Raw genomic sequence first — 17,026 nt, 5'->3', positions numbered from 1 at the left:
CACGGCAGTTTTTTTACTTATTATTGTGGGCAGCCGTGGGCGTGTCCCGGTGCCCGCGGCCGGGAGAGGCCGTCTTCTGGGGCGGGCTCCCTGCTTGCAGGCCTAGTGCGCACGCTTGTGAGGCAGGGGGCACAGCAGCCACCGCACCTTCCCTTCGCTGTCCCCTATCTTCCTAGCCTGCACGCACACCGGGCTTTCCCGCTCCGTCCTCAGCGCACGCCCACGGCGCGCAGCCGCCTTCCTCCCGAGGCCTCCCCGGCCCTGGGGCCCGCAGAGTCCGGAAGTCCCGAGGGGCGGGGCGGGGCGGGGCGGGGCGGGGCGAAGGACCGGCAGGCACCGCGCGGCCCTGCCCGCCGCCATCTTGAGGCCTGCATGGCCTGCGGGCGCCATGGCGTCGTGGGCGCTGAGCGCCGCGCTGCTGTGCCTGGGCGCCCTCGTGTACTCGCTGCACTCTCTGTCCCTCGGGGACGACCCCAGCCCGGCGCAGGGACAGGCCAGCACGCAAGGGCCGGCGACCAGCGCCCCGGAAGAGGAAGCGCTCTTCCCGAAGGGCAGTATCTTGGTCATGCGCAGCCTCTGCCCAGTGGGGAGCTTGCCCGCCGTCCTCACCGCCTCACTCCAAAGACGCCGAGCCCAGAAGCTCCCAGAGCCTTGGTAGCCACGGCAGTGATACCTCAGAACGCTCTAGAGTCAAACTTATTAGAGCTCACGGTTGCCAGAGCTGCTAGGTGACCTTTTCAGAACGCAGTTGAGAGCCATTGTTCAGCAGGTGAAATGGCAAGAATGCCTGTCGCTCTTCAGCCGCAGCTTTTGTGTGCTCTGTGCCACAGATCGAGCCAGGAGCATGTTCATATACATGCTGCTTACACACCCTTAGCACTCAGCTAGATCCCAAGCCACAAAGTGTGAGGCTTTATGCTTCCACACACATGCACACACATACCACACCACACTTCTGAGACAAGGTCTCACTGTGTAGTCCAGGCTGGCCTGGAACTCAGGGTACTCCTGCCTGACCATCTTGAATGCTGGGATTACAAATGTTTACTACCACTGGGTGGTGATGGCACATGCCCTTGATCCCAGCAGACAGAGGCAGGCAATCTGCGCTCAAAGCCAGCCTGGTCTCTGGACAGCCAGGGCTACACAGAGAAACTCTTGTCTCAAAAACCTAAACGAGCAAATAATCCAACCAAAAGAACCAAACAATACTGTCTGGGTCTGAGGCGCTCAATCACTGCTTCACAAATGAAAGAACATGGGACTTGGCCAGTGAAGCTCATTTTTATATTCTTGGGCAATAGAGTTATTAATAAATTATGTTGATTTTGTGTCCTCCCAAGTAGTCAAGTATTTGTCTTAATTCCTTTGCCATTTGAAATTTCGGCTTGCTTCCTGTTTGGTGTGTCTGTCCAGGAACTTAAAGGATTACGTTAATATATTCAGGTTAGAAAGGAACACAAAACATGGGTGTTTATTCCAAATAACGTGTTGCTTTGTTTTTAGATTGTGGAATAGCACCTCTTCGGGGTGCACTGGAAGGGTCTCGGATTGTAGGAGGCACGCGAGCTGACGTTGGCAGATGGCCGTGGCAGGTTAGCCTGCAGATCCAGGACGGCGACTTGCTTGCACACGTGTGTGGTGGTGCGCTAGTGAGAGACAGGTGGGTCCTCACAGCTGCCCACTGCACGAAAGAGGCCAGGTGTGTATCCACGGTGCAGCGGTGTTCTTCTCTGGGGACAGTTTGGAATGGCAGACTCTCAACTGGCTTTAGTTAAGCGTCAGGTTTATAAGTAGTTACAAATAACTCCTTATATATGTTTCACTGCATTTGTTCAAATGGAAGAAAATGTTTTTTCGAGACAGGGTTTCTCTGTGTAGCCCTGGCTGTCCTGGACTCACTTTGTAGACCAAGTTGGCCTTCAAGTCACAGAATCCACCTATCTCTGCCACCTGAGTGCTGGAATCAAAGGTGTGCGCCCCCACACCCAGCTTTGAAATGAATTCTTTACATGAAACGTTAGCAACTTTTTCTGTGGGTGTTTTATAGGGTTTGCAGGCTAACAGCCTGTTACATAACTGTACGTCCATAAGTGGAAAATACACAATTAAATCACTGTTACTGTGATCCTGGCAAACCATACATCTAATTATGTTTGTGTGTGTGTGTAAAAACACTTTGTTCATGGGTTGCATAAGAGCAAGACAGACCAAAGTTAATCTTTCTTTTTTTGGGCCTTGTTTGCATCAAGTCACATTTTCTTATGATTTCTGTGACGAAAACATAATTTCCAAGGCTGTCTCCATGCCCGAGGCAGCACTCCTCAGTTTTCACACTAGTGAGGCTATGGTATGGGCAATGATCTGGAACTTGCTCTGTAGACCACACTGGCCTCAGAAGCACAGAGATACACCTGCCTCTCCTCCCTCTGCCCCCTGAGCCCTGGGACCAAAGGCGTGTGCCACCACACACTGATAAACTGCTCTTAAAGTGTCTCTTTACTTTGGGGTGTTGGTGTCCGCCTTGAGCAGAACCTCAGGGCTTTTCCTGGATGCCGGCTCCCCCCCCCCCCCCCCCCCCCCGGCAGAAATGGCCTTTGGTACTGAGTTTTCTTTGCACTCCTTTCTTTACTCGTGTTCTTTGTAATTAGGGGTAATCTGACCCTCTGGGCACTCCCGTGAGGGTGTGTCTGGACTAGGTTAACTGGGTGGACCCACCCTGACTGAGGGAGGACACACTCCCATCTAATATGGAATAAGAAGAGCAGGAGCTAAGCGCTGGCATTCATGCCCTGCCCCCTCTGTGGTTAGCCACCTGCAGCCCCTGCTGCCACGCTTCCCTGCCATCACAGAGTACAGCTAGGACCCCGAACAGAGTAAACCCTTCCCACTACATGGCACTGATTGGAGTTTATCCCAGCAGTGAGGTAAACTCATAAAAATAAGTAAGCAACTCCTGTCTCATTGTTTTCTTTTTGGCTTAAGTTTTCAAAATCCTAGTGCTAAGATCCAGATATTTTGTTCTAGTATATTTCTAAAAACTAGGGGCTGGAGAGGTGCGTTGAAAGCTCTGTGGTTGAAAGCTCTGCCGGTTCTTCCAGAGGACCTGGTTTTGATTCCCAGCATCCATATGGTGGCTCACGACTGCCCGTGACTCCAGTTTAGGAAATCCGATTCCGTCTCTGGCATTCTTGGGCATCAGGCACACGAATTGTGCACAGACATGCATACAGGCAAAACACCAATAAAACATAAAATAAAAGTAAAACTATCTTCAAAAATTACAAAAGTGGAGGAACTCTTTTCCCTTGTCTTATTATACAGCTTCAAACTTTAAACCTACACCTCATCCTTTCATGACTTTAATTAGCATGTATGCAGAACTGCACTGTGACATTTTCATACATGTATATACACTGGTCTAACCCTTCTTGCCCCTCCCACCACGCCTTACTTATGAGTGCTAACCTGGTACTCTGTAGAGCTCAGCTTGTAAGCTGAAGTCCCACGTCTATCACTTCATGTTGTTATATCTATAAAAAAAAAAAATCGCAATTCGTTCGATTTTACCAATGAAGACCCAGGAGCCAGATGCTGGGGTAAAAACCTGCTAGCTCAGAGAGGCAGAGAAAGCACCCAGCTAACCTTCCTACTCAGCTCACATCCCAGAGGAAAAAGCCAAAATCCAGAAGCTCAAAGCTCAAAGCCCCAAAGCCAAAAAGCCAAAAGCTTGCTAGCTCACTGGACAGCCCAGGGGGAAAGAAAGAAAAGCTAAAATTCAAAAAGCTCTTTTTTTCTCCATGCTGTCTTAAACACTCTTCTCTCAAAGCTCCTCCTCCTCTTTAAGCCCTATCAGCTGGTGTCTTGCTCTGCTTCTTGACCTAGGGTTGACTTTACTAAATCCTGTGTTCAGAAAGCTCATGGGCTGAACTACGCCAAGCAGGCTTTTTCAGTTCACAATCTCAGGCTTCACAATGAGATCAAATACCCTGCAACAACTTTGCCTATATATATTTTTTGTTTTGTTTTTGTTTTTCAAGACAGGGTTTCTCTGTGTAGTCCTGGGTGTCCTGGACTCACTTTGTAGACCAGGCTGGTCTCAAACTCATAGTGATCCACCTGACTCTGCCTCCCTGAGTTCTGGGATTAAAGGTGTGAGTCACCACACCCAGCTTTAATGTTGCCTATTTTAAAGACAGCCCCTCTTTATTTAAAACTTTATTTAAAAGTTCTTAACCCGTTTGGGGTTTACTCTGGCGATTTGTATTATTATCATCAGGGACTTCGTTTTCTTTTCTTTCCAAACAGCTCGTTGTCACAAAACCATGTGTTGAGTGCTTCGGTCCTCCATTCTCTAGAACACACTGTCCCAGTCAGCCATGAAGTGCTCCTGTCCTGGAGCCGGTTTTGGATTTCCTGTCCCACTCATCATTCTCCCTCTGGTGCATGTCACATGGAAATACTCTTACATCTTTGCTGTCAGCTCACTGTAAGAAACCCAGGATCTAGTGTGCAGTTGTTTAAGTGAACCTGTGTGTGACGCGAGTTCTGGCTTGCTTTCAGTGACCCTCAGAAGTGGAGAGCTGTGATGGGGACCAATGACCTCACCCGGAGCCGCTCCTACACCAGGAGTGTCCGGGTGGCGGACATCGTCGTCCAGCCGCAGTTTGTCCTGGAAACTTTCGTAAATGACATCGCGCTGTTCCGTTTGAAGAGAGCCGTGAGGTATAATGACTATATTCAGCCTATTTGTCTACCTTTTGGTGTTTTCCAAAAACTGGACCAAAACACAACGTGTTTTATAAGTGGCTGGGGAAGAACCAAAGAAGAAGGTAATTATCGTCCAAATTCCACCGTTACACACCTTCTTGACTGTTGGCAGAGGGAGGGATCCGTCTACGTGTAAGGGTCCTTGTGTAGGTAAAGCTATTGGCGGGTCAGTTGCTGTGCTAGGGGTCAAACCCAGTGCTCTGTGCATTCCAGCAAGCACTCTACCCCTAAGTTTTAATCTTACCCTGTTTTATATGTTTGTTTCTTTACTTTTTACCTTTTTGCCCATCTAACAGCTGAAAACCTAACTTAACTTTAAAAGAAGAACATTTTCACTTTGTATTTTCTTCCTTATTGGAGAAACTTTTTTGTATAAGCAGAAGTAGATAGGAACCCTGGGTGTAAACACCAAAATATTTGAAGCAGTATCAGACGTGAGATGACAACGTGGTGTTTCCACAGCCCAGGACTTAGCTGATGAGAGAACGTTGAGCGGAGTTGAAGGAGAGAACTGACTCCATAACGTTGTCCTCTGACCTCCACACCTGTACTGTGGCGTGTCCAACCCTTACTCCTCAATAACAGTGAAGCTCAAGGAAAAAGGGGAGAGCAAGGATAGGCATTTGGGCAGGGAGCTGGAGCACATAGGTAACTAATCTTGAGAGTGTTTGCCAAACCAAACAAGGTGTACTGCCCCGAGTGGTTTTATGGACCTCAGGGAACCGAGCAAAGAGAGACAGCCATGAAGCTGGAGCTATGACCTACATAGCGCGTGGAGTTGCCACAGCACAGCACGCCTCAGCCATGACAGGAGGCTTGAACGCATCCTTATACCCACACCTTGGCCTGTGCATGCCCCCTTTAGCGGTCCCTGTGGGCTGGTTGGTACACCGTAGCCCAGCATGTTTCAGGAGAGAATTTAACCCTCAGAGAAACTCTGTAATGAATAGTACAGACTTGGAGACTGTATGGCCTTGGGAGAGACAACAGGAAATATATAGGACAACACTAACTTAAAAAAAATCTGGGGCCTAGAGAGATGGCCTAGTAGTTAAGAGCACTGTCTGCTCACAACTGTCTGTAATTCCAATTCCTGAGGAACCTGATTGCCCTCTCTGGCCTAGGTGGGCTGAGTGCATGTGCTGCACAGACAGGCATACAGGCACACACACACATGTAAAATAAGAAAAAGCAATCGGGAGTGGAAAAGCAAGCAGGACTGGCTACATTGTATCATGAGGTAGGCCACATGAAGCAAAATGACCAGGAACCTGTGTAATAAGAAGAGGCTCGGTTCACCAGAAGCAGCAGCTGTAGATGCGCAGGGCCAGGGAAGGCATGGCATCTTTCCTGTGACAGGGTCTCGCTGGGAAGCCCAGGCTGCCCAGTGCTCAGCCCCCCAAGCCCAGCCTCTGAGTGTGAGTGTGCAGTTTGAGTCACAATATTCAGCAGCAGACCCAGCCCCGTCTTAAAAACAAAACAAAATGAGAGAAATGGAGGAAGACGAACACCTACAATAAAATACTCATAGAGGCCATTCAAGTTTTATTTGTGGGCTCAGCAGGTGGCTCAGTGGGATGGTGCCTGCCCTCAAGTCTGATGATCTGAATTTGATCCCAGGGACCCACTTGGTGAAGGAGAAAATGGACTCCAGAAAGTTGTCCTCTGACCTCCATATGTAAGCACAGGCACTGTGCACACAGGCAGGGGCCACTTTGATGTTGTGTTTTAGTTACACACATGCAGTCATTGCAGGGGACTGTGTAAAGCGCACCGGAACTCCGCCTCTGTGGATGTGCAGCACGCTATGGCTACGATCAGCCACAACACTGTTCGGAAATGGCGCACTTACAACCACGGCATTATTTGTATTCTGAGCCTGAACTAGTTAGGAAACATAGTCCAGGTTTGAGGGGTCCAGGGGAGGGAGCTGAGGAAGGTAGAGACAGAGACCTCCAGCCATCTGGGGGCTGAGTGGAGATCCAGGTACCCCGTCCTCTCTCTGAGCTGATTGCTGGGGGCTTGGAAGCCAGGCTCAGACCATAGGTAAAGGCTTGAGGACATTAACCCTTTGTGGACCAAAGAGAAGAGGAGAGACGAGAAGGAAGGCTCACGCACACATTCATTCAAAAGATGGACGAGACAAGAAATTCCAACCAGCAAGTTTCTTGAAGCTTCCAAAGGGCAGAAGATGTTGATTTCACCTTTCTTCCATGCAGGAACTGCAAAGTTGAGGCTGCCCTCAGAGAAACCCCTTTCCTGACCAGTTGCTATGGCTGTTTCCATAGTATCAGCTCATATGTACACAGAGACAAATGATTAGACAATAGACCTGTACATATTCCTATACATATTCAATGGGTGATGCAAAAGGAGATCCTTACATGCATACAATTGACATACATCCATGTACATATCTACAGAAAACAGAGAAACACATTTACATGCAAACACATATCTATACACATATTTACAATGCATGGATGAAGTGAATTACAGTTGACTTCAACAATGTTTATTGTCTGGTTATAGTTTTTATACTTCTGAGACATGGCTCTCTACATCACAAAAAGAATTCCCTCATTGTCAAAAAGGCACTGAATCACAAAAACAGATGAATATGAAAATACAACAAGATAATAGGTCGCATGTTTTTTCATTAAAACCAAACATTTCTTATCTATGTATCCATTATATAAGTTATAGTGAATTCAGAATCACAGAGGTTGACAAGGTTAAGGGGTCAAGAGGTCACAGAAGAGATATGTCTTCTCAATTAGGACTGATCTGGTCACACATTTTTCCAGCTGTCTCGTAGTTTATAGTGAGTTCAGGAGGAGGGGTTTATCTGTCTTTCATTCCAAGGTATGAAGTGAATTTAGAATGACAATATTTTATGCCATAAGATGATAAGAAATTACAATGCAACAGTTTGTATTTTTTGAAGTTAAGGTTTGTACTTAATTCAGACATTACTTGGTAACCCCATCATATTCTGGACTCGTGGGAAGTTCAAATCAACTTGCCGATATATCTGGTGTATACCAGCATTCGTGGTGCCATCTCCAGAGTGAAGGCTGATCCAAAGCCACAAATATGTCTCCAGCCTGTCTCCTGGTGAGGCATCTGTAGCTCACAAAAGTATCTATTGCAACTGTAAACTTCCTATCAACTATTTAACTTTTTTACATAATTTATTATTTTTACTTTCCATGCATTGGTGTTTTGCCTGCACATATGTCTGGGTGAGAATGTTGGGTCCCCTGGAACTGGAATTACAGACAATGATGAACTGCCATATGGGTGGCTAGGAATTGAATCTGCGTCCTCTGGAAGAGCAGTCAGTGCTCTTAATCACTGAGCCATCTCCCAGCCCCCAACTATTTAACTTTTTAACTTCTAAAGTTGTTTGAATCAAAGCAAGTATTCCATAATCAGGAGTTGATTCATCTGAACAGCAGTGTGTCCTCATAAAGATCCTGTAGATGATTGCTCAATCATAGTGGGTAAACACCGTGCCAGATTTTTGAGAGATGCAGCAGCACAGAAAGAAGGGTTGTCAGAGGCTGGACGCAGTTCTGGGGCTTGCATAATGATATAGACCTTGCAAAAGACCGGGTCACTGTCCAGAAAGCTCATATGCCTACTGACCTTCCCCTACTGAAAACCTGCCAGTGGGTTGAGGAAGTGGATTTTTTTTTAATTGTAATGATGAATACCACTTTCTTGGATCTGCAATCTGAATCATAGTAGGTCTACTAAAATGTAGACTCCAGCTGAGAATTTAAACAGCATGATGCCCTCTGACCCCGACACGTGTGTTGTGACACACACCAGCACACAGAATAATCAACAAACATTTTATATTAATTAAATCATTTCTAAGTCTTATCCCCCCAAAATACAAAGAAAAGGCGCAGGGGCTGTGGAGGAGTGCGGGAGCTTGCCTGGCTCGCACAGCCCTTCAGCCCCGTTCACAGGGCTGCAGGAGGGAGGGCGCAGGGATGAAAAGGGCACCAGACGCCGGTCCCAACAGAACCACAGAGACGGCAATAATACGCTGGACCTCCGGGACTCCAGGCAGCATTAACACTTAGACGTAGACTTCCAAGGAAACATTTTAGTTCTTTGAAGGAATGAAAAAACAACAATTAGAATTTAATAGGTGATTAAATGACTGGGAATGTTCAAAGACAGCCGAGTAAGCGTGACTGCTTCATTTGGAACTCCTTGGGCGAGCACAGCTGAAGAACTGGGGCCTGTCGGCAGAAGAGAGGGAGCGTGTTTGCAGAGGAGGCTGACGGGTGAGAAGACACCCCACGCCTGTCATCCCAGCACTCGGGAGGCAAAGACGGGAAGATCAGAGTCCACGGCCAGCCTTGGCTACATAGCTTGGGGCCAGCCTCAGCCATGTGAGTTCTTGTCTTAAAAAGGGGGAGGTAGTGGAATGTAAAAGAACACTTGGGGGGCTGGAGAGACGGCTCAGAGGTTAAGAGCACTGGCTGCTCTTCCAGAGGACCTGGGTTCAATTCCCAGCACCCACATGGTGGCTCTCAACCATCTATAATGAGATCTGGTGCCCTCTTCCGACGTGCAGGCAGAACACTGTATACCTAACAAATAAATAAATAAATGGGGGTGGGGAGAACACTTAGGAAAAAACAAATGTTGGCTGTGAAGGTGGGTTAGGGGTAAGAGCACTTGCAAGCATGCAGACCTGAGTGCAAATCCCTAGCACCATGTGAAAGACCTGACCTGGTTTTCAGCAAGGACAAAGCCCAGGGGAGCGACACCACAGGGGATGTCCTCAGCCCCTCCCCCAGCTCCGATCAAATGGCTTGATCGCACCCACCCACCTCTCTCTCGCCAGCCAGATGCCTGTAACCCCCGTGCCATGTGCATCTTAAAGGTGTAAGGTGGAGGACGCCCAGTGTCCCAGTCTGGCCACTGTGCCCTGAGGGGTGTGTGCGCTGCCTTTGTTTATACTCTGTCTTTTGCTTGTTTGTTTGTTTTTAGCATAAATGTGATATATCAGTTTGTCAAATTTTAAAACGTGTGCTCTTAGGTGGCTCGGGTTAAGAGCACTTGTTCTGCAGAGGACCTGGTTCCACTCCCAGAGCTCACAGTGCCTCACAACCATCTCTAACTTTAGTTCCAGGGAATCCGTTGCTTCCTTCTGACCTCCACAGGCACATACGTGGTATACATACATACATACATACACGCATGCTGGCAAAATACTTGTACTCATGAAATATGACCTTAAAATAAATGCTTTTCAAAAGACATATCAAAGAGAGAAGTTTGATAGAGAAATGCTGTGAGAGCTGTGAAGAGCTTGTGTAGGTCAGTGCTGACTGAGCTGTGACTGTGCTGACGATTTGAAAAGCTCTCTCACCAAGGTAGGCATGTAGATGGCTAACACTGGGTGAAAAGATGTCACTGATAGCTCAATGAGAAGTCACCACAGGGTGACTAAAATAGTCATAACTCAAAAGTGGACAGTAAAAGTGGACAGTATCAAGACTTGGCAAGGACGTGGGAGAGCTGGGATGAGCAGAGTTTAGCAAAATGGCCAGGCAGAGCACCAATCTATACAAATCTGTTTTGTTTCTATACTAGCAGAAATTAGAGAAGGCAATTGTAAATGCCAGGGCCTGGGGATGTACCTCTGTGAGAGAGCATGTCCCAGCATGAGTGAGGCCCTGGGCTCACTCCCCAGCATCACGAAAAATGAACGTGTAAATAGCAGTTAATCCAGTGCCACACACATGGGCTGCGCTAGCGAGACTGTTAGACATAGCACGGAGGAGGAGCTGAAGGAGTCGGAGCCCTCCTGCACTGCTCCTGGGACTGTACAATGGGAAGGCTGCTTTGGAAAACAGTTTGGGAGTTCCTCGAAAAGTGAGCCAAAGAGATGGATGTGCATATCCGCACAAGAGCCTTTCTGCAAATGTTTATAGAAGCTCTATTCTAGAATAGCAAGAAGATGGGAGAAACCACAGGCGCCCAACATCTCAGGACTGAGTGAGCCAAGCAAGTATAGCCATTGATTGTATTTTAGCTCTGAGACAGGGTCTCACAATGTAGCGCTGGAACTTTCTCTGTAGAGCAGGCTGGTCTTGAACTCTGAGATCTGCCTCCCACGTGCTAGGATTAAAATTATGTGCCACTATGCCCAGCATTTCTGTACTTCTTTTTTGAAAGGCATGCACCACCATGCCCAGCTTTTTATTATTCTTATTTTATTGTTGTTTTGAGACAAGGTCTCTCTCTCTATAGCCCTGGCTGTTCTGGAACTTCCTGTGCAGACAGGCTGGTTTTAAACTTACAAAGGTCTGCCTGCCTCTGCCTCCCGAGTACTGGGATTACAGTATGTGCCACTGTACCCAGCATTCATTGATTTTATTATTTTTAATTATGTATATATGTGTGTCTGTAGTGGGTGTGTGCATGTGTGTACAAGTGCCCCTGGAGACGAAGAGAGAGTGTCACGTCCCCTGGAGCTGGAGTAGAAGAGGTTGGGATTCACCTGCCGGGAGTGTGGGAGTCAAACTCAGGTCCTCTGGAAGAGCAGTAAGAGCTCCTAACCCCTGAGCCATCTCTCCAACCTACTTGTTTATTTTTTAGTAACGTTACCATTATCCTAAGTGAAATAGGCGGGGCAGAAACTGATGTGTAGTCTACAGTTCTATTTATGTAACGAAAGGCCTCAAGGGGCAGCCACAGACAGGACGTAGTTGAGTAGAGATGAGCCAGGGGCCTTGGGAAAACAGACCTTGACTTAACAATAGAGAGAGCGGTCCGTGTACCCATGCAATCCCTGTCTGTAGCAAGCAACCTGCTAACTGATTGAACACTCATATTCTATTTACTTTTTCAGATGTCTTAATTTTTTAAAGACAAGCTGTCATGTAGCCCAGGCTGGCCTTAAACGCACTATGCGGCTGAGGATGGCCTTGAACGTCTGATCCTGCGTCTCCCTCCTGTGTGCTGGGATCATGGATGTGTATGAGCACCAGGGCTTTGTGCATGCCAGGCAGGCACTCCACCACCAAGTGAGCTGCACGCCACTGGCCTCCATCTTTATTTTTTGAGTCTGAGTCTCACTCTGTGGCCCAGGCTAGCCTTGAGCCAATGGTAATTCTCCTGCCTCAGCCTACAGAGTACTAAAATTATGTGCATGAGTCCCCACACATGAACCACACGCCGTCATTTAAGATCGCTGTAAAAATGCCTGCGGTTACCAGAACGTAACTAAGGCCTATGTCCGTTCTGCTGCCGACAGGCAATGGCACAAACATTTTACAAGAAGCAAGGGTGCACTTCATCTCCCGGGACGTCTGTAACTCTGACAGGAGCTACGGAGGCCTGATCCCCAACACCTCGTTCTGTGCTGGGCATGAAAACGGAACCTTCGATTCCTGCCGGGTAAGACACAGCCTTGCCCCCGAGACGCCCCCTCAAGGCAGGAGGAGCCCGAGCAAAGGTTTGCTCTGGTAATCTTCATTAGCAGGCTGAGTGCAAAACTCTTCTCTTTTTTTTTCTCACCTCAACAAGCCAAACTTTGGACTTGATTACCTGGTCTTTATCCCCATTAGGGTCAAACGCAGGCAACATCTGGCTCAAATCTGTCCTCTTCTTGCTCCTCCTCTGAAAATTTGATGTTTTTATGTGGTTCGAGACAGAGTTTCTCTGTGTAGTCCTTCTATCCTGGAGCTCACTCTGTAGATCAGGCTGACCTGGAACTCAGAGCTCTCCACCTGCCTCTGCCTCCCCAGTGCAGGGACTAAAGGCATGCACCACTGCCCAGCTTATAATTTTATTTTATTTGTCTGGGTGACTTGCCTGAATATTTGTGTGTGTGTGCGTGCGTGCGTGCGTGCATGCGTGCGTGCGTGCGTGTACCATGTGTGCCTGAGGAGGCCAGAAGAGGGTATCAGATCCCCTGGAACTGGAGTTACAGATTGTTTTGAGTATCATGTGGGTGCCGGGAATTGAACCCTGGTCCCCTGGAAGAATAACCAGTGCTCTTAACCATTGAGTCATCTCTCTAGTCTCTCTCTCTCTCTCATCACCCAGAACCATAATGTACCCACTTCACAGTGTATCACTCAGTGGAGTTTTTAGAATTGGGCAGCCATGGAGTCCAATTTTAGGATTTTTTTTTGTCACCACTAGGAGAAACTTACCCACTGAGAATCCTGTGTCAGAGCTGGAGCATGGCTCGGTTAGTCAAGGTTTGCTCTGCACGTAGGAGGGCGTGAGTTCAGATCCACAGAAGATAGCAGGACACAGTACACACCTGTGGTCTCAACTGCTACCCTGAGACGGGAAGCAGACAGGAGTCCCCGAGGCTGCAGCCTTGAGGACGGCAGTAAAGGAAGAGGCTCTGCTTCAGACCAGGAAGGGGACACTGACAGCTGGGGTGTCCTCTGCCACCTACACGTTTGCCATGACGTGACGAACACAGCTGACCTCCACCCCTGACCTCTACACACGTGTGTGCACACACAGACATATGACCACACGTGAAAAGAGAAAGCATTCTCCTCCCTCCTGTCCCCAGCCAGGCCGGCAGTAACCTGTAGCACGGTACATCCTTGACCTCTCTGGAGTGAGTCCACACTCATCTTCTGGGCTTGGCCCAGATGGAAAAGGTGTTAGCTCTGACCGCTTGGCACATGGCTTCAACACGACCCCCGGAGCCACTCGAGGATGGAGGGTTATTCGGCTCAGAGCTGAGGGGACAGAGTCTTGTGCAGAAGGAAGGCACGGTGGCAGGAGCCAGGTGTCTGCTGTGTCTGCGGTCAGGTGTCTGTTGTGCCTGCTGTGAGGTGTCTGCTGTATCTGCTGCGTCTGCTGTGTCTGCTGTGCCTGCTATCAGGTGTCTGGTGTCTGGTGTCTGCTGTGCCTGCGGTCAGGTGTTGGCTGTCTGCTGTGCCTGCCGTCAGGTGTCTGCCGTCAGGAAGCAGCGGGTGACGAAGCTGCTGTCCGGCCAGGGCTTTCTCTGTGCTCAGTGCAGGCACCGGCGCCTTTCCCTGATTCTGAGTACGTCCCCGGGTGTGCGGCTTGCAAACGTTTTTTCCTGTCCTGTCAGCTATGCTTTGCTGCTGCTGCTGCTGCTGTTGCTTTGTCTGGCCTTTGCTCATGGCTCTGTCCTGGGGCTTGACGCCAGGGCCTGGTGTGCGCTAGCAATGTTCTACACTGACCTATATTCCTTATTTTCTTTATTTACTTGGTTTTTGAGACAGGGTCTCACTGTGTAACTCAGGCTGGCCTGGAACTGACAGAGATCTGCTTGTTCTACCTCCTGAAGGCTGGGGTTCAGGGCACGCATCCCCATGCCCAGCTGTTTGGTTTTGTGCAGAATATTATATGGACCATAAGCCTCCAATTTTATGAAATCCAGTGTCCTTCCTGCCTTGTCTCCTACGGCTTTTTCTCTTTCCATGCTGGACATGGGAGCTCTCAAATCTAAGTGTGTCTGTGCTGCTGAGTGACGTGACGTGACGGCCCCTCACATGTGGCTCCTTCTGCCCACTCCTATGTCCAAGCCCACCAGGCTGTATCATACGGAAGAACGCTGCATTCTCGTCCCTGTCCACTCCTATTCCTGCCATCTTTGTTTGTTTGTCCTGGACTCACTCTGTAGACCAGGCTGGCTTCGAACTCACAGAGATCCGCCTGCCTCTGCCTCCCAAGTGCTGGGATCACGGGCGTGTGCCACTATGTTCAGCTGTATTCCTGCAACCTAAAGCTTATGTTTCCTGTGTTCTTTTCCTTCAACATCTTTATGAGTGAAACATTGAAACATTTGGTTCAAACGAATTGCTTTCCCTGCCAGAACACCATCAAAACAATTGTTTCATAACTATCCAGTGCCCGCCCAGTGGAAAGAAGTGCCAACACTCAGAATGGCCCTTAGCCCTTAGGCATTCCGAGAACGGCCCCAGGTCCTTGCTCTGAGGACATGGTCAGCAGTCGTGGCCAGCACTGGGGTCTTCACAAACACTGAGAAGCTGGCTGCCCTGACACGGTTGGCAGTCCCCTTTCCTCACTGCCCGAGAGAGCCAGTCTCAACACTGAGGACATGCCACCCCGATGACGACAACGCATTCTTCTCTAGGTAGTGCAGGGCACCCGCACTAAAGCACGCTCTCCCGCCTGAAAAGGACGGTTCCCACCCCGTGCTGGCGCGGTGGGAATGCCCTAACGAAGAGTTCTTTCGGTCTTCTGTATTCTTCCTAAAGTCTGCTTCTCCCGAGAACCGCGGTGTAAAAGGCAAACAGTCTCACGTACAGTGCTCTGGCTCACAGCCATGCAGATGAATTGCCACCCCCACCCCGGGCCCCTAAACCCCTGAGCAGCCGGCCTGCCTCCTGCATGCGCTGAGGTATCAGACTGCAGGTGTGGATCCCCCAAGCCCCCTGTTAATACGCTGGGGGCATCGTAGTAATGTGTGCGGCCTGAGCTGTCCTGACCCAGAGAAGCCCCAGCTCCAGGAAGTGTGGAAGGAAAACCTGTCCTGTCCTTGGAGGTACACCGAGGAGGGCTGCTCACAGAGCAGGTGGGTAGCCAAGCGTCAGCTCTGTGGCCGCATCTTAACCACACCGTCTTGGCCTCCTGACAGGGCGACAGCGGAGGCCCACTCATGTGCTACCTGCCAGAGCACAAGCGGTACTTCGTCATGGGCGTCACCAGTTACGGGCACGGCTGCGGGCGCAGGCAGTTTCCCGGCGTCTACAGCAGCCCGTTCTTCTTCCAGCAGTGGCTGATGCAGCACCTGTCCCAGGGCCGCACCGAGCGCACGTTCAACGTGGACGTGGCGCTGGGCCAGATCCTCATGGCCCTCGGCGCCGTCATCCTTCTAGGAGTGACATAAGGAGACGCCGAAGCCCAGGGTCGTCAGCCGGCCCTGCCCTGCTGCTCCGAGAAGGTGCTTCCTCCGAGGCTCACCTCAGCACTGTGACAGGCACACAGGTGTGAATTTTAGCACCAGCTCACATGTTTTCTTGTTAAAGACTGTTCTGTTGTTTAATCATAATTATGCATTTGGGATACTTTCAGAGTTTGTATATATTGTGTTTACACTGTACTTTGTGTGTAAGTGCCAATAGACGGTTCATAGGTTAACTGAGGAAATGTTTTGTTAAAGCAATTAAACACATTTTGAGCTGGATTCTGTTTCATCTCCTTGTTAGTTTGGATGTGGTGGCAGACGGTTCGTGTCGCTTGTCTCCACTGTTTCTGTGCCCGGGCTGAGGCAGAGTCCGAAGACAGGAGAGGTGAGGAGCACCATCACTGCCTCCTGAGCCAGAGCAGAGACGGGCTAAAGCGATGAACTCATGGAGAGGACACCTCTGGAAGCCATTTTATATGTACTTTGAGATGAGAGTTCACTGTGTAGTCCAGGCTAGCCTCAAATTTGAGATTTTACTGCCGCAGCCTCCTGAGTGTAAGGATTACAGGTATCAGCTACTGTTTCTGGCTAAATATTTGTAAAGTTTGTAGGAATAGGAAGAAAAATTCCCATAGACTTACCTAAGATGGCTTCCATGAAAGCCTGTCTTTTCACTAAGTTATTTTATGCCAGCTATTCTGAAAGCTTTCCAACTATACCATAGTTGAAAAAAATGTTACCATAATTATCATTCGTATTTTACTTTTATTCTCCCAAACAAGCATTATTTTCTGCACAAACACACAAACGCACATGAACATAGGCTATTTAAACAAACGACTAAACACTTAGTAAAATGTCCAGATTTAGGAAGCACATAGGTCCCCAGAAAGTTGAACCCAAAGGGCACCAAGACATATTATAATTAAATGGTCTAAAGTCAAAGACAAAGAAAAAGAATTCAAAAATTACAAGGGGAGAAAAGTCTCTGTTAGACCAGCCCACTTCTCAGCAGCCACCCTCAAGGGCAGGAAAGAGTGGAACATTCTGAAAATCCTGAAAGAAGAAAACCAAACCACCACCACAACAGAAAAACAGAGAGCCCAGGAGTGCAGGTCAGTGGGAAGTTTCCTACTGGCCTTGGGTCCAGTCTCCACCACTGCGGGGATGAGGAGGGGAAGGTGGGGGAAAAGGAGAAGAGAAGAAAGAAATGAAGACGAGCTGTAGACCTTTCCAAATAAGCGCAAGCTGGCTGAGCTCACCGCCGCCACCTTAGGACATGCTGTGAGCCCAGCACTGGAGAGGCCCAGGCAGGGAGATTCTGAGTCCAAGACCTGTCAGGCTATAGCAAAG

General features: G+C 48.9%; 1 protein-coding gene across 3 annotated transcripts; it reads left to right on the top strand.

The window, feature by feature from the left end:
- Nucleotides 1-376: 376 nt before the first annotated feature.
- Tmprss12 (transmembrane serine protease 12) lies at nt 377-15,909 on the top strand. Of its 3 annotated transcripts, none has more exons than XM_060388615.1 (5): nt 377-551; nt 1,507-1,663; nt 4,564-4,832; nt 12,059-12,201; nt 15,404-15,782. In XM_060388615.1, the coding sequence occupies exons 1-5, from the start codon at nt 389-391 to the stop codon at nt 15,653-15,655; spliced, it is 984 nt and encodes a 327-aa protein (XP_060244598.1). In that variant the 5' UTR covers nt 377-388; the 3' UTR covers nt 15,656-15,782. The 3 variants fall into 3 exon arrangements, with proteins under 3 accessions (XP_060244598.1, XP_021513684.1, XP_060244597.1); XM_021658009.2 differs by having other exon boundaries at nt 1,507-1,702; XM_060388614.1 differs by lacking the exon at nt 12,059-12,201 and having other exon boundaries at nt 1,507-1,702; nt 15,404-15,909.
- The last annotated feature ends 1,117 nt before the right edge of the window (nt 15,910-17,026 follow it).

The sequence above is a fragment of the Meriones unguiculatus genome, chromosome 8 (assembly GCF_030254825.1).
Source record: "Meriones unguiculatus strain TT.TT164.6M chromosome 8, Bangor_MerUng_6.1, whole genome shotgun sequence".
Taxonomy (NCBI): Eukaryota; Metazoa; Chordata; class Mammalia; order Rodentia; family Muridae; genus Meriones; species Meriones unguiculatus.
This window is presented reverse-complemented; position numbering and strand designations above follow the sequence as displayed.